The sequence below is a fragment of the Saccostrea cucullata genome, unplaced genomic scaffold (assembly GCF_032062105.1).
Source record: "Saccostrea cucullata isolate Sc308-1 unplaced genomic scaffold, CSIRO_AGI_Scuc_v1 ctg2422, whole genome shotgun sequence".
Lineage (NCBI taxonomy): Eukaryota > Metazoa > Mollusca > Bivalvia > Ostreida > Ostreidae > Saccostrea > Saccostrea cuccullata.
In genome coordinates this window covers 4,736-28,016 of record NW_026935920.1, presented here as the reverse complement: position 1 = coordinate 28,016, position 23,281 = coordinate 4,736, and the positions used below count along the sequence as shown (strand labels likewise).

Genomic DNA, 23,281 nt, shown 5'->3' with positions numbered 1-23,281 from the left:
TGATGAAGAAATTCACACTTTGCATATGCCTCCGTAGTAACTGACATCAACTTATGACATAAATTTCAATGAAATAGCAACTTACACAACGTGTAAAATATTCTTTCCTCTGAAAATTCATTATATGCTGGAAAAAGCTCATAGAACGATGAATTTCAAAAGTGAATGACTTCTCAGATTTAGAAAACCTTTATGAATCTGAAAAATAAGCATTCATAAATGAAAAGACTTTTCTGACTCTTTAACAAGAAAATTGTCAAAGGCATTCAAAAGAGAAACATATGAAGGAAATATCCAAAATGTTTGAAAAATTGAAATACAAAATAACAAAGTTGAAATATGCTATTCAAAGGCATTTTTTTTATCGTCAAAGATCTTCGAAAAAGACAAAAAAGGAGAAACTGTTGAGGTTTAGTTTCGCTCCTTCTACGAAAATCATAAGATTAATTGGAAAAGTAATTTTAAGTACCTTGTAAAATATAATCTGAATAAGAAGCTACGATGTACAGTGTTCAACAAATGTAAATCCATTACCGTGCAATAAAAATGACATCTATGTTTAAAAATAAAAAAAATGATGTTTCAATTTAACAACAATATGACTGTTTAAAATATAAGATGTTACTTGCATTAGTTTATTAATTGTATATACACTGTAAAGGTACAGGCCCTTGCATTATCTTGCAGATGCTGTATTGATGACTCTAGTTGAATTATGGAGAGAAAAAAAAAAAACAAACCAAAATGGATATATCATAAGAAATTTAAAAAAAAAAATATGGGTAATATGAAATATGTAGTAAGAAGCGGCATCAGGTGGAGATTAATTTACTTTTTTAATCAATAATCGTTTTATTGCAGAAATGTTTATTTTTTGATAAAACTGTTCTTTTCAGTACATCATAACTCTTCTTGTGTTTTTCCTGTGACTTAATATTACTTCTACATCAAATACATGTACAACGAATCAATTTTATTATTTCTGTTTTTGTAAACGATACAAGTAGTTATAAAATAAATTGTCTCGAATATTAATCTTCATGTATCTAATTTACGTATACCTCTACTTTGATGTTGCACCTGTTTTGATTAAGATTATAAGTAAACATTTTTAAATCCAGCATCATCCGAGAGAAAACACGGTCGAATTTATCTTATGTCCTGTTTCTATATAATATACCTCTTTCATGTTTTTAAATGAATTTCATCAGATGCACCTTCTCAGAATCAAATCAAAATCAAAAAATAGCCACGTTTTTACTTTGTCAGAGTTGCGCTGACAGCTTTTTTGTAAGATTCTTTTAGCTAAATGTTAGTTACAGAGGTATTTTTCTAACATTCATTTGCATTACTTAAAAATGAGGATGATAATATATATATGGGTGTCAATTTTAAACTTTATTATATAGCAAATAAATAGTATCTAAGAAAATACTACCAAAAATCTAGAGAATTTTAGCGTTCAATATCTTGATGTTTTATTGAACGCTGAGTTTGTATTACGCGTACAAGTGTGCATGCCCGAAACATGCCGAATACGAGCGTTCAATATCGAACGCCCCGTTGTTAACAAAAGAGTCGTGTGGTCCAATTCTCAGAGCTAAATTAACGAAATGAAGTGGCATCATGGAAAGATGTGTTTATTTTTCACACAAAACGAAATTATTTATTTAAGATTTAGTACGTATAAGACTCATTAAATAAACAAATCATATCGCTCGGTAGGATCATCAGAATGATGTGATATTGAACGCTTACAGGACAGACGTTAATTTGAATACCGATACTAAAAAATCATTTAATGGACATTTTTTAGTTGGAATAATTATTATAAATTATGTGGAAATGTTTTATCTATATAATGAAGGAGTTATTGAACTTATATTGGTGAATATTGGCACTCGTTGGCTGCTCAAATGCACTCACAAGCGCCTGCATTTGAATAGCAAACGTGTACCAATATTCACCAATATTAATTCAAAAACCCTTTATTATTACATGAAATTAAAAATATATTAATAATATAAGCGTTTTTTTCTAGGACAACCCTTGAATTTCCTGCAGTATACATAAAAAGAACATACAACAGGAAGGTTGATCCTTGTATTTCTGTTCAGTGCCTTCGTATTTTTAATACATAAAAATTATGAGTTAATGCTAATCGATCATAAAGTATATAAAATGTATACTGTACCTAAGTTTTTATTATTGCTGCAGTACATTTTAATCAAATCATCAAACACTGAAGTTACATATGTTGCAGGAGTTTGTAATATGTAAGTATAACTATTCTATTCATGTTTCTTTTATACAATTATTTACTTTGTGTAATGTCATTCAATTAGAATACCACAAATTGTCAGTAAGATCTATAGCAACTATATGAACTTAAAATAATTATTTTACATTAGTCAGCCTTTTACATGCTGCGCTAACTACAAGAGAAATGGGAGTCAATGTGAAGGTAAGAAAGAAGTATATAAATACATGTAGTTACAATGTCTACATTTAGGGTTCAATAAGCATTTTCATATCATTAATAGTTGTATAACGAAAAACAAAAGTTTCGTTAATTATTTTTTATTCACAGTTTTATTACGGTTTCTTTTTTCACATATTTTATTGATTTAGTTTAGTATATCTATAGACTAAAACGATTCGAATGTTTTTCTTTTGATGATTTACGTTCATGATAGAATGTTCGCCTGGGACCTTTGGTATAAACTGTAAGATTTCCTGTCCTGATGGTTTTTATGGAAGATATTGCAAAGAGAGGTGCAATTGTTCATTATGCAACAAGATTTCCGGATACTGTCAGAATTCGAGTACTTGGGGTATATTTTTTTTAAGATTATGTTTATCAAATATAAAGTAAGTATAAAATATTGACTTAATATACATATATATATCTACAGTTGTATAAACCATAACAAACCTAAGACGTTTAACATAGATTGTGACTTTTCCTTCGTTAAGCGCTCGGCACTAGAGGTGAAAGTCACAGGTCTTTCGGATACAACCTTAAAATCGTAGGTTCCGTGTCACGGTAGGGGCTGGCACGATAAAGAAGCCTCACTGCTTATATTTCTAAAGTTGAAGCCCTTCACCGGCAATTAAACGGTAACGTATCCATATGAGTGAAAAATTCTCGACTGTGACGTTTAACAATATACAATCAATCAATCATTCTTAATAATACTTTTGAGAATTTCTAACAAATTCATAAACGTCACGAAGGTGGTAACACACGACAAACTGTTTTACAGACTTTTTACTCAATTATATATATTTTATTTCTTATTATGAAATAGATGTATGGTAACTGATATTTACTTCAGTGAGGAAAATATAACAAATCATGCGAAGTTTCATTTAGCACCTGAGAAATTAGTTGGAGAACTATATTTTTGCAAAATTTTCCCAAACATATTTATGTCAATTCAACTACCGTATAGCGAGTTTTCTTGGCGGGTGTAAAATTTGGCGTTTTGCCTACTCAAAGGTATGCCAATAATTTTGGCGTAATTTATTTTAGCGGACGCAGAGTTTCAACTCTTTGCAAATGGACTTAAAGAATAGTACTGACTATTTTAGCGATTAAAATTTTAGGGACTATGATCAAAACGCCAAAATAAGCCAAAATTAGCACCCTGCTAAAATAAACCGATATACAGTATTACGCAGGTTTTTTGTTTGTTTGTTTTGTTTTGTTTTGTTTGTTTGTTTGTTTGTTTGTTTGTTTGTTTGTTTGTTTGTTTTTGTTTTTTTTTTTTTGTAATTTTGTTTTTTTCGTTGATGTTGTTTTGCTGTACGTGTGGCGAGCTAACTACATCAATATAATCATTTTTCATGCTAAAATTTATTTTTAATTCAGTATTTTGTTAGTCGATACATGTACATGAATAATGTTTTGCATTAAAATCAGAATTGTGTGAAAATACCCATAAACAATAGAAAATATAAGTGGAAATAAGCATTCTGAACATATTATATGTTGATAAGTGAATAAACAGTTAAACAATTTACAAAAAAAATATAACACAAGAGTAGAGACCTTACACTTCCTTATTCTAGCTCTAGTTTTAAAACAGCTTTACGACACCCTTCAAGAATCAAATTAAAAAATGAAGAAAGTAAAACAAGGTCGTAAAATGACTTTTTATGTCGTTAATACGACATTCATAACTGTGTATTTTCACTATAATAAAAAATTTAAAATATAGATGATTGAATGATATGTATCGTAAAATTGATAGAGAACCCTCGTAGACCTCATAAACATGTATAATTTATTAAACACTATCTAGTAAATATGCACTATCCTTAATCAACAAAAAATATTTAAAAAGATTTAATCATTTTCACCCTTTTCTTTTAATTAATATTTTGAAGATGTAAGCAATCCTATGACAGTGAACAAGAAGGGTATAATTTGGTGGATCATAATGGTAGCTGCTTCACTAGTTGTCGGCATTCCTTTTGGAACTATCATTTGCAAGAAATGGTATTTTTTATGTAATCCGTCTTTATATATCGGGGCATTTTAATGGCACCCGACTTAGAGTAGTACAGTTAAGCTTACAATAAAATATATGTCATTTTATCGTGTGTAGAGTTTTTTTTTTTCATTTTTATTCATTTGAAATGCAAGAATTATTTTCAGATCCAGGCATGGTGTACGTTATGCATAATAAAGTAAACATTATACAATTTTTATCATGAATATTTCATCTACAAAAACAAAATATATGCTGTAACAGCTTTTATTTCTTTATGAAAATTATCTTTCGATAGTTCTGTTTATTCAATCAAGACAAAGGTTTCAGTCAATTTGACCAATCAACTCAACTGTACCTAGCCACAGCTTCTTGTGTACAGGAACCTCCCCCTTCCCCCCGATATTCAACCCCGGGGCTTATTGGAATTTTTCAAAATTCTGAAAAAAATGTCCATTTAGCCCCGGGTTTGAAAATCGGGGGGGGGGGGGGGATGGGGGCGGGGGTTCCTGTCCACAAGTAGCTGTGTACTTAGCCTCTGAATGATGTTTTTACCGACCAGTTTGTTCTGTTTTCTATTTATAATCTTTAATTGGGCAATGTGTTTATGTATAATTCGTTATACCTACATTTTATTACACAAAATGTAAGACGTGCTCTGGTATTTTCATCTATTTTTAAAATATGAAATATCTCTTCTTTACAAATGAAAATAAATATTTACTCTTTTGAAAAATCCTAAATGTTGGATTATGTAAATTATGACAATGACCAGAGAAATCGCGAACCTTTAAATGTCATTGAGATTTATTTATACACTGAACCAATTTTCGAAGTGTTCACCTAACATTTTTTTAAGTTTGAAAGAAAAAATGCATATAATAAATAATTTCTTTAATTCATGGTTTATGATGCATATTTCAGTTCGATGTTGCGTAAATTTCATGTTAGTATCTCGTCAGAATTTTAAGCAAAGTGTCAAAGAAAGAGTGTACCCTCAAAATAAAAATTCACACAAAATAATCTCTATGGAGTAAGACCACCACTCACTCTTATTATTGCAAGATATCCTTTACTGTTGGATACCATGTACCCCTGAATAGGAGATTGACCCATCTGCTGTCACACCTACTGCATAGATCTTCCAAAACCAATGAAATTGTGTAGAAGGGGGCTTTGAGATTCCTTATAAAAATCCCAAATATGTTCAATGGGAATCGAATCCGGGGATTTGACAGTGCATCATCACACAGATGCCTTTTGGTCAATATCTTTGGGCGTTTAGAACGCAAGTCCACCGCTTTAAGTATAATTCAGACTGCTTGCGGTGATATTAGACTGCTATAAGCACCGATTTCTTATTATTTTCATACGATTGAAAGTGTTTGTTTTCATGTTTCTAAGATTGTTTCAGTACAATTTAATCTGGCATGACGCTAACCCTTGGCCTCAGACGAAGATATAGGTCACTTCCGGTTTGGTTAAACTTTGTCCAAAGCTTTCAAATTGTGATAAATTGGCGATGAAAAATGACGCACAGCCCATAGAAAATTATGTTTAAATGAGATATGATACTGGTTGACATTTTTTAAAAGTAATATCAAGGACAATTAAAAATTAAAATAAAAGTGTGTAAAACGTACTGCAAGTATGATCCGGATATCAATATTCCAACTGCTCTCCCTTCTTTTTCAAAGGTCATATTGCCAATTTTATGTTTTATTTCTGAAACCAGTTTTCAAAATTTGATAATGATCACAAGAAGATGCTAATCACAGAAAAAAACATGCCGCAAAGTACGGATTTATTGTTTTTATGCCTCGTCACGGAACATTGATTTTCATTAGTGATCATTGATTTTCTTTCAACAATTGTTGCAGTGTTGGGAAGACTCATTTGTTGTAATAATTTGAAATTATAACTCCGTTCTATAAAGTTGCTTTTGAATGAATACAATTATTAGAGTGAACACTTAAAAGTTTTGTTCAGTGTATTTTTTGCGATCGCCACAAAATTAACGTCAACTTTAATTATTAAAACATTTGACTTCACGCATTTGCGAGGAAAGTTATCATTTAACTTAACTCTGCGAGATAATTCGTAACACGAGTATCATAATATACTCTGTAAGAATTACATTACAAAAAGCCTTGTGCTAGTTCCATCGATCATAAGAATGACCTTTAAAATTTATAGATCCTCGCTGAATTAATACCAAAAGTATTTAAAGAAAAATGTTCATCTTTTTTCTATAGCTCTAGAGAGAATCAACCAACTGTTTATTTCTATTCCACAAACACTCATAATCGAAATGCCTCGGCGCAAATGACTACGACGCATTGCAGAAATACTAAAAAGGAAACAAAATGGCTCTGAAAAACAACGATTTTAGAACGCTTATCTTAAAATTGTGATTCCACTCGTCCTATTACAACCAGATTAGATCAAACTTTTTTTTATATCTGACAAAGTGAAGTGAATTCACATGTTGAAGGACAAACAAATAATAAACAATTTATGCAATGAATTTTATAGGTGCATGTTTCATTAGAACATTATTGGTTATTATCCTCTAATAAATTTAATTTCCAAATAACTGTATCTCACTTCTTATTTCAATGACCGTGTGGTGGACTTTTGCCAGTAGCACTGACTATTACAGATGGCGGTTTACTTGGATATTTAAACCTGTATCATGTACTGAAGTACAGAGTTGATAATACATGTAGATAAATAAAAGGAAAACCTTTCTAGTGGTCATACATGTATGTGCTTCTTATATTGATATTTCTTCACTTAGGACAATTATGCCAGATTAAGAGTTGTTGTAAAATGTGCTTCATAAATAAACAGAAATTTCATTATTACATGTATTGGTTATTTTCCTCTAAAAAAACAAATGTCAAAATAACTGTATCTCACTTCTATTCTTAATTGCCGTTTGTGTAGTGCAACGCCGCGAAAATACAATCTGCACCAATACCAAGTTTATTGACTTGCCTAGATAGCTGAGTGGTTTAATTAAGCGCGCTGATCCTTTACTGCTAGCTATACAGAGACATTTCCGTAGGTTGAGAGTTCAATCCCGGGCTAGGGCGGAAGTGGGTATCCATATAAAAGTGCCTTTTTCTGTGGTAGGTAGAATATATAGGTAGATACTGGTCAATGACCGTAAGTGCCAAATAAAGGTCAAAATCTGAAGCCCTTCACCTGTATATGGTGACGTCTTTATCTGAGTGAAATATTCTGGAATGGGACTTAGTTGTAATACGACATACAATCAAGCAATCGTTCTGAACGTTTTACCAAAAAATAAATCGGGGAGGTTGATATATTGTATAGTTGTTGTTAAATTAAGTGGAAAAGGGTATCATATACAAATAGTGATATTTTATCCCCTGTATTCGAAAAAAATAGTCTTTGCCTAATATCCGTTGGTCTGTCTGCCTAGCTGTATGTGTGATTGTTTACATGTTTGTCCGCAAAAACTTTAACATTTCCCATAATCTTTGAATCGGAAGGGTTTTGCTTTTATGTTTTCAAGGTGTATTTCTTGTGACAAAACCTTTCTTCGCGTACCACTAAATTTGTCCTCTAGACATTGACCGTGGGTGACTCACTTTTACAAAATATATTAAAATTTTTCCTTGACCATAACTTTTAAACAGTTGGTGCTAGGAATATAATATTTCGCATGCATGGGTACATGTATTCATTGTGACAAGACTTTTCAATGGCTGTTCATATTTTTGACCTTTTGACTTTGACCTTAGAGTGTGACAAGGTTTTTAAAAACTTTAACCGTGGCCATAATTTTCAAACAGGTGGTATAAGGTCTTTCATAATTCACAGTTGTATTAATTTTGAATAGACCTTTCTCTGGATACCAACAATTTTGACGTTTTGGACTTGGTCTTCGATTGATCTTGGATTTTGATTTGTATTTGACAAACTTCAATCTTTGCCGTTAGCTGTCATACGAGGGCATCAGTGTTTCAAATAGACATCTTGTTTTCATATTCAAAGTACTTTGACGGAAAACTTAAACTGTACTTTGCTTTTTATCTTCCTTGATATTATAGTTTCTTCGATGCTGACATGATGTAATGTAAAACAATGTATTTCAGAATTCATATTAAAACCCATTCTTTCTGTTTTTACATATTTTTTAAAGAAATGATTAAATTGTTTTAATGTTTGACTTTATTTTAAACTTAAAACAACTTACTACCTTGTCCGGTTCAGATGCTTTACTACAAGATGATTGACAACAAATATTTAATGTTCATGTATTATAAATCATACTTACACAAATGCGGAAGTGAATTGTTTCTGCATAATATTAATACACAATAATAACCTACAAAAGCTTCACTTAAACTTTTCATATTTCTATTGGTGCATATCATTTATATTTCACAAATATACGAGTGGACTGAGTTTGGTGATCATAAAACAAAATGTATACTGTATTTAAGTTTGTGGTACTTATTTATATTCAGATTAAATTATCAAATACTCAAAACATCAATGGATCTGGAGTTTGTGGCGTGTAAGTTAGATATTTAGTCATTTTATAAATACCAGTTGTATTAATTGCTAAAAAACTAATAGGTTGTTAAATTGATTTAAAATCTGTAGACAAGATTTTGTCTTCTGTATACTAGGAAACCATTGAAATGTTGTGCAGGCTACAGGAGGAAAGGAGAAGAATGTGAAGGTAAACTTTCTTGTGTTTTCAATCATGCTGAAAAGTAAAGATTTCCAAAAAGTCCAAAAAATATTCATAATGTTTTGCTCAACATTATGAGATTTTATTTAATAATAGCTAAAATTATTTTGACCTTCATTTAAGTTTGATTTACTGACTTTTTTGCATTCCATTTTATATTCTTGTGCAAGATTGCTTCCCTGGAACTTTTGATACAAATTGTAAAAGTACTTGTCCCAGTGGATTTTATGGAATTCGTTGCAGCGAGAAGTGCAAGTGCTCATCATGTGACAAAATTACTGGAACTTGTCAGACAAATTACACAGGTACATTTTTTTTATGATTAATCAGATGTTAGAAAATCCAGACCAAATGTCAAACTCAAGACTATTTAGTTTTAAAAACCACATGTGGGTTTAAAACATTACAACCAAATATAATACTTTAAGGCCGATTTTATAATTAAGATCACAAATTCAATTTGTGCTTTGATACAAAAGGGTACAATTAAAGATATTCGTAATACTAGGGTTGTTTGAAAAGTTCGTGCATGATGTCAATCTTTTTTATATTACTCACTCTAAATTTTAAATAAGCAAAATATAATATGTAATTTTATATCGTTTTGTTGATGTGAAAAGTTTCAATCCATTCGATTTAACAAAAATCAATTTACAATTTTAAAATCAACATGTTTTCCCTGACAAATGAATTTATACTTCTCTATAGTTTACTATAGTGAACACTTTGACGCTGAAAATTTTGATTTACTGTAGTGAACAATTTGACCCTTTGTTTACTATCATGAACACTGATTTAATAAAGTGATAGCTTGGACACTTTGATTTACCATAGTGATAACTATGAAAACTAATCACTAAGGAAACTGATTAACAATGGAGAACTTTGATTTACTTGAGTAAAGATAAAGTCATCACGTTTTCAGAGGGTACTTAAAGTGTAGAAAAAAAAATAAAATGTCCAAGTGAGACATACGCTTTCGTAGTTTACATCATTATTCTTTTTTTATATGAACAAGTTAATTCAACCATTTACTAAACCAAATATATGGAATATAGAAACAATGTGTAAAGAAAATTTCACTGCATCTTTTAATGAACAAATACAAAGAAAATTACAGCAATTAATTGATTAACTTCTGTCATAATTCTAAAATCTCTTTTATCCAAACCAACAACAAAATATATTGAAGACGAAGATGATGATTGGACAAACGTCATTTTACTTTCTTGTGGAACAACTGGGGTCTGCTTTGCAGTCGGCGTTTTAATCTACTATCATATGAGGTAACATATCCCTAAACTCTTAAATACGTAATGAGGAAAACAAAGTTCGTGTTAATCCTATAATTTCTAAAAGGTCTTATGAAATTACAATTACTCTTCAGCGTTTTAGACAGAAAGCAGCTTAAATTCAATTCATGGTTTGATACAAAGAGAGTACAATTATTGATCACTAATATGTAGAATATTTGTCTAATGCAATATAATATCAGGACAATTAATTCTATTTGAATAAATTTTACTTGGAATTTTATTCAAAAAACCGTTTTTTTTTCTTGAGTAAAATTTTGTTCAGATCATTATTGATATTTTGTTATCTAAGGAGATCCAGACCTATTAAAGAATCAGACTGTTTTGGAGAAAAAGGTAACAGCATCTTTCCTCAAAATGAGGCATTAAAAACGAAGAGAATTTGTATTTTGTCAATTGTTGCTAGGTCATTGATACCCCCTTAAAAGAAAAATCAAACAATGATGCGTGCTACCCAAAGTGCGGAATGATTATATGTTCCACTTCTGGGACAGTGGGGTTCGGGGTAACTGTTAATTATCAGTGACTTTTACCTCTTTCTGAAACACGCAATGACAATCAAAGATAACAAAAACTTCATTTTTATTTATTTACAACTAATAAATTTATACAATTGGCACATCCAACTAAGCAAAGTATCAATGAAAAAAATATGAGATTGACAATTTGCTTAATGTGCTTTAAGCAAATATGCTTAAAAACATGAGCCTGGTAAATTATGAGCCTTAAAATAAAGAAAATATCTAAATAATTTAATTATAATAGATGGCTAATTTGATGTAGAAATAAATAGATAAATAAAAATTGGGTTTAAATGCAAAAAAATATAGAAGAACACTATGATTAGCTGCTTTCCGTCTTTAATATTTTTAGAAACACAATCAGAAGTACGAGGATCGAATGAAACATCGGTTCAACATTCGTTTTCGGCATGTGAAAGCAATCATATAGACGCAAAAAAGTCCAAGAACTCAAAACTGAATTATCTTTCAGAATGCCATGAGAGTGATGAATCATCATCTTCATCTGTAAAAGAGGTACAATTGTCCTTTGAATCATTCATTGTAAAACAAGGAGCGGATAATATATCAATAAATTCGGTATACAATCATCTTAATACTAGAGATACTTTGCCCTATAATGAATATTAATAATATAAACATGAAATAGTAATTCGAAATCAGATATCGAGCTTAATGAAGAAATTCATACAGAGGCTCTGAAGATTTAACAACCACTGATGACAATATTTACAATATTGAGTATCTATACACTGATTATGTGTAACTTCAAAGAAGTTTTTTTAAAAACCGACCTGTTCCCTAAAGCTTGAAAAAAAACCCCAAAATATTAGAGTCTGGAAACGATCAATTCGTAGCAGTTATACAGCATTGAAAATCGATTTACCAACTCGTGACAATGAATCAAATCTGTCGGATACATTTGACAATTTTTTCGGAACGAAAATGCAAGGAATTTGAACGACACTAAAACAACAAGACATAGAACATAACGTGAATTTGGATGTGTTATGGGCAGACAGATTCTCTAAGCAAACGCTCTATGAAAGAATGAATCGTTCATGGAAATTGATAAAGGAGAAAAATGTCATGTTTTAAAGCCAGAGGCAATGAAAGAAAGAAGCATGACAAACTAATACGTTTATAAATTTTAAATGAAGTTTTGGTCAATTGATTTCCAGTCATGAATCACATTTTCTAATTTGTTATTTTTCTACTTTGGAACGATTTCAAATATATATAGTTAATGGAAATGAATATTTAGATTGTTGAAACGTCGTCAATGCTTCTAAGTGTGGCATTGAAAGCTAAAAGACGTCTTTCCATGCAGATGTTTATCAATAAATTCTGCATCGTATGAACCATGGCACCTGATTCCACCTCTAATGTTTTGGAGGTCTGTGTTTGCTCTGCTCCTGTTTTGTATTGTTTTATTGACTGTTGATCTTGAATACTGTTTGTTATCTCCATATGTTTCATCCTTACAGGCTTGAAAATAACATGTTACCAAAAAATATGAATTTTCCTCATTATTTTCCATGTTCAATACTCTCGCCACTTATAGTTTAATCATTTAAATAATTATAACAGTTTTGTACTTAAATTTCAAGAATTGCAATTAATAATCAATTTATATTTTTTAATTTGAAACATTAAATTTATTCCATATTTCCTAGTAAAGACTGTTTCAATGTACTTAAGATCGTTTTTTTTACGAGCATGTAGTCATCTAAAAGTATTGACAATGTGACACATTCCTCATTAGGAAATATTTAGCCTCTCGTAATTTAAGGGCACTTTTGTGTAGTTAGACTTACATGTGCCCAGTATTTTACATAAAAAGGAAAAAAATAGAATTCTGAACAGTTTGACATACACATGTAATTTAAAGATATATCCAAATAATCTAAACATTTACAAGTATATATAGACTAAGATTAATTAATCGAAAACTGTTTTGGATGTACAATGTATTTCTCCATTCCCGAAATCAAAATGATTTTCTCTTTTATCATTACTTAATTCTCTTTAAGCAGATTTATCCTGGAACTGCTATCTATTATAATTATGAAAAATGCAGTTGTTATTTTTCAAATATCCTCCTTTACGTGATATAATTTTCTTGAAGCCCTCATAACATGTCTCAACATTGTAAAGCATGTGCATTTGTATTGCCATATTATATATATATATATATATATATATATATATATATATATATATATATATATATATATATATATATATATATATATATATATATATATATATGGGTATTAAATAACCTGTATAGAGATATGTTGACATCTGTGTAAACGTTCGTCCGTCCGTTCACCTCGCTTTATTTTCTAAGAATTAAAAGAGGTATGGATTTGATATCTTGCAAGTTCTTTTAGCTTGGTACTATGGCTTTTGTTAAACACTATAGCAACCTTTGAGCCAGACTTTTCACTGAATTTTCAAACGATTAAGACCTTTAATGTTATACTCTGTGACTAGATAAAAAGTCTTCAAAAAGAAAAAGGCAAGAAAAGAATGTCGCATGTGGAAAAAAATGCCAAGAAAGTAGAACAAATTTAAAAGAAGAAAAATGAAGATGAAGCAATAATTCAATTTAAAGTAGAACAAATGTTATCGAGAACGGTTTCAAAAAAGTAGAAAAATAAATTGCTGTGGTACAGTTTCTCTCGAGCTCCCTCTAGAGAAAGTATTTTGATAAAAGTTTATCTATATTAAGAACATTTGTATAAAAAATTTAAACCTATTAACAAGGAATTAATACACTTCTGGTTTTTCAACATTTGTCAATATCTAGATCTACTTTAATTTGTTGTTCGTAGTGACTTTGTTTTACCTTTAAACAATCCATGATACTATTTGATATGTTTTTATAAGTAGTACAATATGTAAAGATGACATTCAAGTATTTATTTTTCTATACATTTATTATGCTTGTGTACGTAATCAAAACTTTTTTTTGAAAAAAACAATTATAAAATGGAAATGAAAACAATGGGGACATCTTAATTCTGCTTCATACGAATATAAAAATAGGTCTGCTAATAACGGAGCGCAATCGGTACCCATGGGAATTCCAATAGATTGTTGGAATACCTGGTCTCCAATTTCTCTATTGTCAATCAGAAACTCAAGCATCTCTTTGATGTCAACTTCAGAGTACTTGTGTGTGCAATCATAATTATGTGTTTTAACAAAATAAATTTGCAAATGACCAATGACCAGGTAAGTAAATCTACGAGTTCCATTTCTATTGAAAAAGCAGCTATTAATGATATAAAAAAGCCTGAACTTTAATTTATCGTGATAAATGGTTGTTTATAAAATCGAAAAGTCCTTAGTTTTTAAGCTGTTGATTTTGTTAAAATCTTGTGATTCAAAATTGTTCAAAAGTTCTTTGGAATTTTTTAATATCCACATCTGATTCACACTTCTTGAATATATTGTTGAACAGTAATCTTGAAGTTTTTCCTTCCCTACTGTCAATATTTGAGGAGTAACGAAAAAGGCTTAGTTGAGCATTTGCTGGAACCCCAATGTATCTTTACTTGTAAGGAATTTTATGAAGTTTCTGATTCAAATATATATAGGGTAGTTCAAATTCATTTTGGCTCTGTGGAATATTAAAAATATTTAAAACTCACATATGATTTTAAAGAATTTCTTCCTTAGAAATGAAAGTATGAGTATAAGCAGGATTTCCACTTGTAGAATTAAATCAAAGTTCTTCTAAAATACAATTTATACATGTATAAGGAGCCTTACAAACGAAGACAATGTTGTCACCTGCTTTATCGGCAGGGACCAGTACGTATTGATCATATGATCTATCTAATGTCCAATACATAATTATTGTGATTAAAAAAACTCTGATACAGCTCAAAAGTTCATTTCAACAAAACAAATTGAGAGAAGAACAAACACAGAGCTCGAAAAATATGAGGCAATACAACGTGCAATGGAGGATTGAGTATCCCCTGTCGACCGGTTACACCCGGCGAGTGCCTTTGTGCCACAGGTGGATTGACAGGGTGGGAAGTTCTCATGAATACTGAAGTATTTCCTGCATTCCTTTTAAAAACAAGGAAGATATTTGATTGTATTTTCAATTGTTTATTGTACATTATCATTTATTTTATTCAATCTGATAATTCAATAAATATTTAAAAATACATAATGTATTTTGGATTAACAAAGTATATTTTACTGCTCTATATTCTTTTTTTTAAAAATCATCAAATACTCAACGTACAAATCTCGAACATGTAGGAGTTTGTAAACAGTAAGTTTTTTTAGCATTATTTTCTAAACACTCTTTATTACCGTTTGAGTCATTGGCTTCAAGTATTATTTTAAAAAAGAATAACGAAAATTTCTTCTACATTCTAGAAACCCATTGACGTATTGCACGAACTACAGGAGATATGGAAATCATTGTGAAGGTAAAAATAACATTGTTTTCAAACATTAATAGACTTGACGTTTAAGTTTTTAAATACTTGTTGATAAAGTCGTTTTCATAAGATAAATATAACTATTTTATTGAAGACAGAGATATTTGATTTGATTTTAAATCATTAAAATGAAAGATTTGGGTAGTTTACTTGAAAAAGACGTTATGGGTGATCTAACAAGCAAGCTCTATGATAAACGTGTTGACTCTCTAAATCTTATGCGTCAAAAAAAAAAAAAAAAAAAAAAAAAGAAGACACTTGCTGTGGCCTTCAACTCAACATTTACATATATCGACGACGTATTGTCAATGAACAATGGTAATTCCCATTCCCATGTCGATACGATGTATCCTGTTGAGCTTGAGATAAAAAGATACCACAGAGTCTGACACATCTGTTTCATACTTGGATATTTTTCTTTATCTTCATCAACTGCATATGGAGTTTGAATATCTCAGTTGATTCGATACGCATGCTCTACGTATGAACAATTTCTTAAACGAGGTAAATTTTTGACAAACAAGTTGATGAAACAAGAATATCAGCAGTCTCGTTTAAAGTCATCATTTCATAAGTTCTATGGTCGATACAATGACCTTGTCAGCTAATACAATTTATTATTGAGTCAAATGCTGACTAACGTTTTTCATACTACATATGTAATTGTCAGTCCATTGTTTATACACTGAATTGACGAAGGATTTTTTATGTTATTTTCCGATCATGACAAAAGGCACACGACGGGGGTGCTCACTTCTCCATGGCACTTGATCCCATCTCTGATGTTTCAGAGGTCCGTGTTTGCTCTGCTCCTATTTTGAATTGTTTTATTAACTTTTGATCTTAAACACTGTTTGTTATCTCCATATGTTTCATGTAATAATAACAATGTATTATTCGTATTAGAATGCTTTCATGGAACTTTTGGAGTAAACTGTAATGTCATTTGTCCCGATGGATTTTATGGAAGATTCTGCCTCAAGAAATGCAAATGCTCGTCTTGCAATAGAATTTCCTGTTCCTGCCTGAAAACAGGTTTTTGAGATAAATTTTGATTATATATTATGTACTATAAAATTCGGATCAGATCTTACGTCATAAACTCAATTTCTTTAGAAGCTTTATAACAATACCTGCGTTTGAATATGTAACAATAATCTTTAAACACGGCAGATTCAAATTTAAATAGTTAAATGGGAAAGGTCTATCTAAGTTTTTGGAACTTGTGTCCAATCCCTTTGATATATTGTCAATAAAATATGTTCAAAACAACAAATAGCTGACCGTATTCAAAATAAAGTCGTGCATCATATTTGTATTAACATCTTTATTGAAATAAAATTTATTTAAAGTTTTCAATATCCAAAAGAATATGACTTAATACAAACATACTTAAAGTATTAAAATCACTGTATGTTAAAAAGACCAGACACTAATTTCGTACAAATGTATTTTCCAGAGAACCTTTTATGCAAATAGTTAACATCTTTTCCTTTCAATTCTTATTTCATAAGAGGAACATACTGTAAGCACAACTTCTTTCATTGCAAGAACGGATAAAAATGTCATGCTTTGGTGGATTATTCCGGTAGCTGTCGGACTGGTTGTTGTAGGATTAGTTTTTGGATGCATCATCCAGAAAAAATGGTACATTAACTTAATACGCAGGAAAAATTTCTTTATTTTACTTTTAAATCAATTTGATTTTTACGATTCCTTTCTTCTTCTTTTTTATTCTAATTGCAATAATAATATTATATTTTGGGACATTTTATGAAAATAATAAAATTAATTCATCCAGGAACAAGAAGGTTTGCTAAGACCCCTTTTTGTCTCTAAATATGTGGTAGATTTAAAATGAAACAAACGGTTATCAATAAAACCTAATGTTTACCCTGACAAAATGAAAATATATGGTTCTAAGTTATGGGATACACGGAGGTCACAGGAAGGTCAGAAGACAGGACAATTTCATAATTTTCTAATTTGTATGGAAATTTCATCGATTTTCCGGGATACTTTGGTTCAAAAATCACTGAGCGCATTGTTGCTAATCCATTGATTTTTTTATATTTCATGCACTAGCATTAAATGCATCTTGTGTATTTAAATCCCAGGTAAGCAAATTTGAGGAAATTAGGGAAAATGTGTTTCCCATACAACCTCTTGTGCCCTCCGTGTAAATTTTAAATTAGAATTAGTGTTCTTTTGAAACAAGAATTATTTTTAGTTCTTATTTTACAAACATTCACATATTTAATTGGTTGTGATTTTAAAATCAAAATTCTTGGCCATATTTTGCCGCTTCATGTTCTATACATTGTCCTTTATGAATATCAATTAATACTTTATACTACAAAAATTCAAATTAAGATATATTCTGGGAAAGTCGCACGTTTATTATGAAGTCATATTTTAAAAGCAAATTTATTTTAAATGAAAAACTATTTCATTGACTTCATGAAGCACCACTTGTGCTTTCATATTTTAATACAGAATAAGAACTTGGTACTTCAAAAAGTATTCATAATACAAAACGTATTCATAATACAAAAGTCAAAAAATCAAATTTTTATATACTCTGAGGCAAGTTATGATTTAAATATAACATAATACATATAATCATTTAATAAGCAATGATAATTAAATTTACTAAAGCAATACCTAAGTAAAAATTGAACTGAATTGTTTTTCTGCATTTATGTGGCGTACTGGTATATATGACATCTGTGCTGTTTAATTTTATTGAAAATATTTTCCACATGATCCTTTTTATAATGATTCTTTTTTATTTCGAAAAGGTTATAGGGGTAGACCCTATTTTCCATTCAATTTTACAAAAATATGTCCCAAAAAAAATTCAAATCAAAGTCTCACTGAATCTATGATAAAACTTAAATATTGCGCCAAAAAATTATTCCGATAATATAAAGGAATCAATTTACTAAAGCAATCTATATCAAACTATGATAATTATGTTGATGCGAAAGAAAGGAGTAAACGATGCCTTTTTAAATATTTCACAATGAATTTTGCTTTGCTTTTAATATAAATCAATCTTGCAATAAATATCTTGAAAAACTCAAAAATCAGCAATGATTAACACTTAATTCTCTTACCTATTTTGTGATTAGATGATGTTCAGAAATTGCTTCTGTAGTAAGAGAATGACCTATTCAACATATTTGATTTAAAAAAGTTTTAGTTACATGAACATGTATTTTTTTCATAAAGTTATTGAAACACTAAAACTATATCTAATAAACCCAGTAATGTAAATATATTTTAATTTCAGCTCTAAAGGGAGCAATCCAAATATTTATTTCCACTCTGCAAACATTCAAGAACGACATACTTTTGAACGAGATACGTATGATGCTTTGCAGAAAACTTCAGAGAAGAATCAGACTGATTGTAAGCAAGACAGCTGTAGAAATATTCGGAATGTCTAGAACTGTCTTCATAGTTTGGTTGTATCACTCAGTGATTAATCTTAAAATTATTTACATTTAGTGACACTAACTAGATATTAAATGTCCATCTTTTTCGAAGTGAAATATTGCTTGACTAAAAGATATAATCAAATTGAGGTAATTGATCTTTGCAAAATTTTGATTTTCTTGAGATTCTTTCTCAAATTATAAAACAAACACTACCCCTTATGAAAATTAAATATAAAAGAAGTATCTTATCAATATTGAGAACACCACTACCATGCATAAATGTTGCGAAAACTGTTTCCTTTGTAAAGGTTTTCACTTTTTTTAATTCTTTGAAAGTATTAATTTGCAGCTAATATTGAATGCCTGCACTTTCCGCTGCTTATTTCTGTAATATAGACTTTAGTGCACTTAGTACCGTATCCTGCTCTAATGTTGAATATGTACAAATCGTTTTTTCAATATAGTTTGAAGTTAACGATACATCTCCTTGGTATATTTGCTTATATTTTATTTTAAATCTAAATGTGTTATTTATGTATGTAGCTAGTTATGCTTGTTTGTTGTTTTAATGTCACTCTTTAGAATTTTTTTCATGCATATGGAGAAGCCACATCTTGACGATGGATAGCTGCAGATCTGTAAATTATGGTTTTATATATTTGTCTTTGACCATAACAGGCAAATATATAAAACCAAAACGCTACAGATCTTCAGCTAGACGATGGAAGGCTACATATTTAGACCTATAATCTGCACTCAGGGCCAAAAAGCTTTGAGATATTTAATCTTGCCAACACCAACTGCAATACGGGTACAAAGGCCTATTTTTCAGGTCCTGCACTGGAATTCGAACTCCCGACTTAAGGATAAAGTCTTTACATAGAGACTCAAAGGCTCTTATCACTGCTCTAAGCAAGCTACATTTATTTACCTGTGCCATAGTTTTATTTTTCTTAGAAAGTATTCAGATATAACATTTTCACAAAAAAATATTAAACAAGCATTATTAAAGTATTTCTGCAGCAATGCATGTGTACGTCAACAACCGGCAAGTGTGGTTTGACTCCCATGAAAAATTGAAAATCATTGATTCTGTCAAAAAAATATTTTAGTGGAACATAATGCAAACTTGATCTATAACACTGCAAGATCAGCTCTCATACCAAAAATCAGCTCAGTATACCTCTGCAAGCATTTAGAAAAAGGTACAGAAATTTTTAACCCCTAAAAATTTAAAAAGGCCGAAAGTCCCTCAAAAAATCAACAAAGTGGGATGAAATCATAACATAATATGTATGTCATGAAGGTGCATGCACATCCAAAAACCTTCTCAACAATATCTGCAAACTTTCAGGAAATAATTAAAAACAAAAAAACAAAAAAGACCGAAGATACCTCAAATATATCATTGGAGCGGAAAAGTACGTATTTTATTATAATCTGTTACGCATCAAAATATACTGAAATACCAAGAATCAGCCCCACTTCGTTTAACGCACCTTTTTCTAAACGATTGCAGATATTGGACTGATTTTAAGTACGTGGGTGTATCTTGATGAGTTACAGACCAAACTTGCATTTTCTTACGCTTAAATTATTTATTTATAGAATTATGACATTTTCTTTTTTTAATAGAAACAAATTAAACTTGCCAACAGGGGACTAGTATTGTTAAGGCAATATTCACAGATTTTTTTTTTAAACATGAACTTGACGTTAAGGCCTTGACCGGATAAAGTTTCAATGATATACATGTGTAAATATGATTTTTGAATTGCTAAGCTAAGGACATGCTTTTCAAGGAATTAGATTTTCATTATTTCCTACATTATGCAGCCTTAGATATTTTGAGTTTCCTATGAAAGTCATTTCCATAATAGATTTTTTTCTACTTCTAAAATGATATTTTGTCATAAATTATTTCCATCATTGCAAAAGATTAATTTTTTTCTCTTTGGGAGAGTGCAAAAGCTTTTATCAAAAGTGAAATGTATAATACAAAATATCGGTCTGCTATCTATAAATGCGTGTGGTTAGTCAATTCGTATTTCTAAAAGAATGAACGATGTTTGTCCTTATTTGGTAATCGTCGATGCACTTTCAAATTAAGATTTGACGTATTGTACCATTCATGAAATATATAAATAAAGAACAGTAATCCAGTCATAAAGTATACTGGAACAGAGCAAATACATACCTAAAATACACCAGATATAAAATCAGGTGCCATGGAATATAAAGCACTCTCTGTCAATTGGATCTACATTCCGTTTGTTTTTAATCATGACTCGGCTAACGGACATATTCATAGAAAATACACTATGCATAGGAATTCATGAGGTATTATTTTTGCATACGAGCTACATGTGAATTCACATGAGAGGAAGCTCTAAAAAATGCTGAGATATTTCCTTGATAAAAAATACATATTAAACAGCAGGAAGATATGTGCTTATATTTTATTTTTTTGCATTTATTGTAAGCTATAGTTTTGAAATTCTATTGGATTGAAGATTATCGATTGATAAACATAATGTATTTTGGATTAAAGCGTGTTTTACTGGTGTATATTCTGATCAAATTATCAAACACTCAAACAACATATACTGCAGGAGTTTGTAAATTGTGAGTTTTATATCATAAGCATTATTTTGCAAACTATATTTTGTGTAATTGAATTTAAGTAACGTAAGCAATTAGTATTTGTTACAAAATAAATACGTGGTTTTCTTCTGCATACTAGGAATCCGTTGACGTGTTGTACGAATTACAGAAAAAATGGAAATCAATGTGAAGGTGGAAAAAAAAGTGTTGTCAGAAATGAAACACATTGAAGTTTGAATTTTTATATGAATAATGTCTGAAATAGGACGTTAACTGATCATGCATGTTCTTATGACAACTTTTTATATTATTTGTATTAGAATGCTTTCTTGGAACCTTTGGAGTAAACTGTAATACCACTTGTCCTGATGGGCTTTATGGAAGATTCTGCCTTGAGAAATGCAATTGCTCGTCTTGCAATAAACATTCTGGATCTTGTCATAATACAAGTTATTTTGGCAATTTTGCAATGTATTTATAACTTTATTAATGTTTTATATATGTATATATTGCATTTTATTCTTATTTCTTTGAAAGATAACATGCGTTGCGAAAAGGTTAAAACATTATATTTTAACTCTTAAGCAGGAGAGTAGGGAGTTGATCCCTAGATATGTAAATTTAAAAAATCACCAAATCCATATTGTAAACCTGCATCAAAATACAGTGAACGGGAATAGGTTTCCATTTTTCAACATATTTTAGATAAAGTCTAAATAAGTTCCAAATATGGCATTGATATCTCCATTCACAAAAAAGTTATGCCCAAAAATGATGCTTCACTTCCAGCTGTATACCACTTTTTGTGACGTTAAAATTCAATATATTTTTTAAAGATCTTTGAGATAAATAATAATGATTTTGGTGGAAAAAAAGACCTTCCTGGCCATATTCAACGTATTGAGCTCTACATGTAGACTGTGGCAATTTTTGTTTGATCAAGTTGTAGTTATGACAAACGTTGAAAAAAAATGTTATACCATGCCAGGATTGCAACAGAAAAAAACGTAGCGTTACCAAGAAAAAAAATGATTTTAAAAATCTGAAAGACAAATAAGTAAAAAAAAATTTTGAAGTTTAAAACATTTATTTATATTCAATTTTAACTTTTAAAAGTTACACAAATTAAGCAGCATTAATGAGAGTTTAACATCTGAGCAAACATCTAATTATGTCTGACCGGAGTGCACCATTTTGTGTTCTGGTTCCAAGCCTAAAAGAAGTTTTCCTTTATTTAATTCTCTATTTATTAAAAAAAAATAAGGATATAAAGAACAAATCTATCAAATGAATTTATTAGTTTCAACGTCTGTCTGTAATTCAGATATATATTTCAATGGTTAGGTCAACCCATTTTTTAAAGATTCATGTTACATGTATATGATGAAAGTCCTTTATTTGTGCCAATAAATATTTTTAAATAATAATCTATACTTTCGTGCTAAATTATCGAGAGTGTTATCATTAAAGTCCTTTTTCTTTTTCCTTTTTGACAATTTAGATGTATTTTTATTTTTCGAATATTTTTTCCATAAATGATATTTTCAAAAAAAAGAAAAAAAAAGAAAAACTCATGTAAAATTTAAGTTAGTCCAACTTTACTTCATTTAAAAACCAAACAAGTTCTGATGTAATTTTAGCTTCACAATTCTTCTTTAAAGACTTCTTTCTCTCGGTCAGAAGGGCAACAAATTTGTTAA

General features: G+C 30.0%; 2 protein-coding genes and 1 long non-coding RNA gene across 3 annotated transcripts; all 3 read left to right on the top strand.

Moving 5' to 3' along the window:
* Positions 1-501: 501 nt before the first annotated feature.
* On the top strand, positions 502-7,015 carry LOC134244229 (uncharacterized). Its single transcript, XM_062726490.1, has 7 exons — positions 502-521; positions 2,042-2,093; positions 2,218-2,276; positions 2,412-2,464; positions 2,697-2,834; positions 4,393-4,504; positions 6,752-7,015. The coding sequence occupies exons 1-7, from the start codon at positions 502-504 to the stop codon at positions 6,870-6,872; spliced, it is 555 nt and encodes a 184-aa protein (XP_062582474.1). The 3' UTR covers positions 6,873-7,015.
* A 1,914-nt stretch (positions 7,016-8,929) lies between these two features.
* On the top strand, positions 8,930-11,767 carry LOC134244226 (uncharacterized). Its single transcript, XM_062726487.1, has 6 exons — positions 8,930-9,048; positions 9,164-9,216; positions 9,399-9,533; positions 10,421-10,514; positions 10,834-10,877; positions 11,415-11,767. The coding sequence occupies exons 1-6, from the start codon at positions 8,957-8,959 to the stop codon at positions 11,690-11,692; spliced, it is 696 nt and encodes a 231-aa protein (XP_062582471.1). The 5' UTR covers positions 8,930-8,956; the 3' UTR covers positions 11,693-11,767.
* Positions 11,768-16,489: 4,722 nt separating this feature from the next.
* LOC134244225 (uncharacterized) lies at positions 16,490-18,977 on the top strand. The gene is made up of 3 exons (XR_009987181.1): positions 16,490-16,569; positions 17,049-17,181; positions 18,830-18,977. It is a non-coding gene; the product is annotated as an uncharacterized LOC134244225 (long non-coding RNA).
* Positions 18,978-23,281: the final 4,304 nt, after the last annotated feature.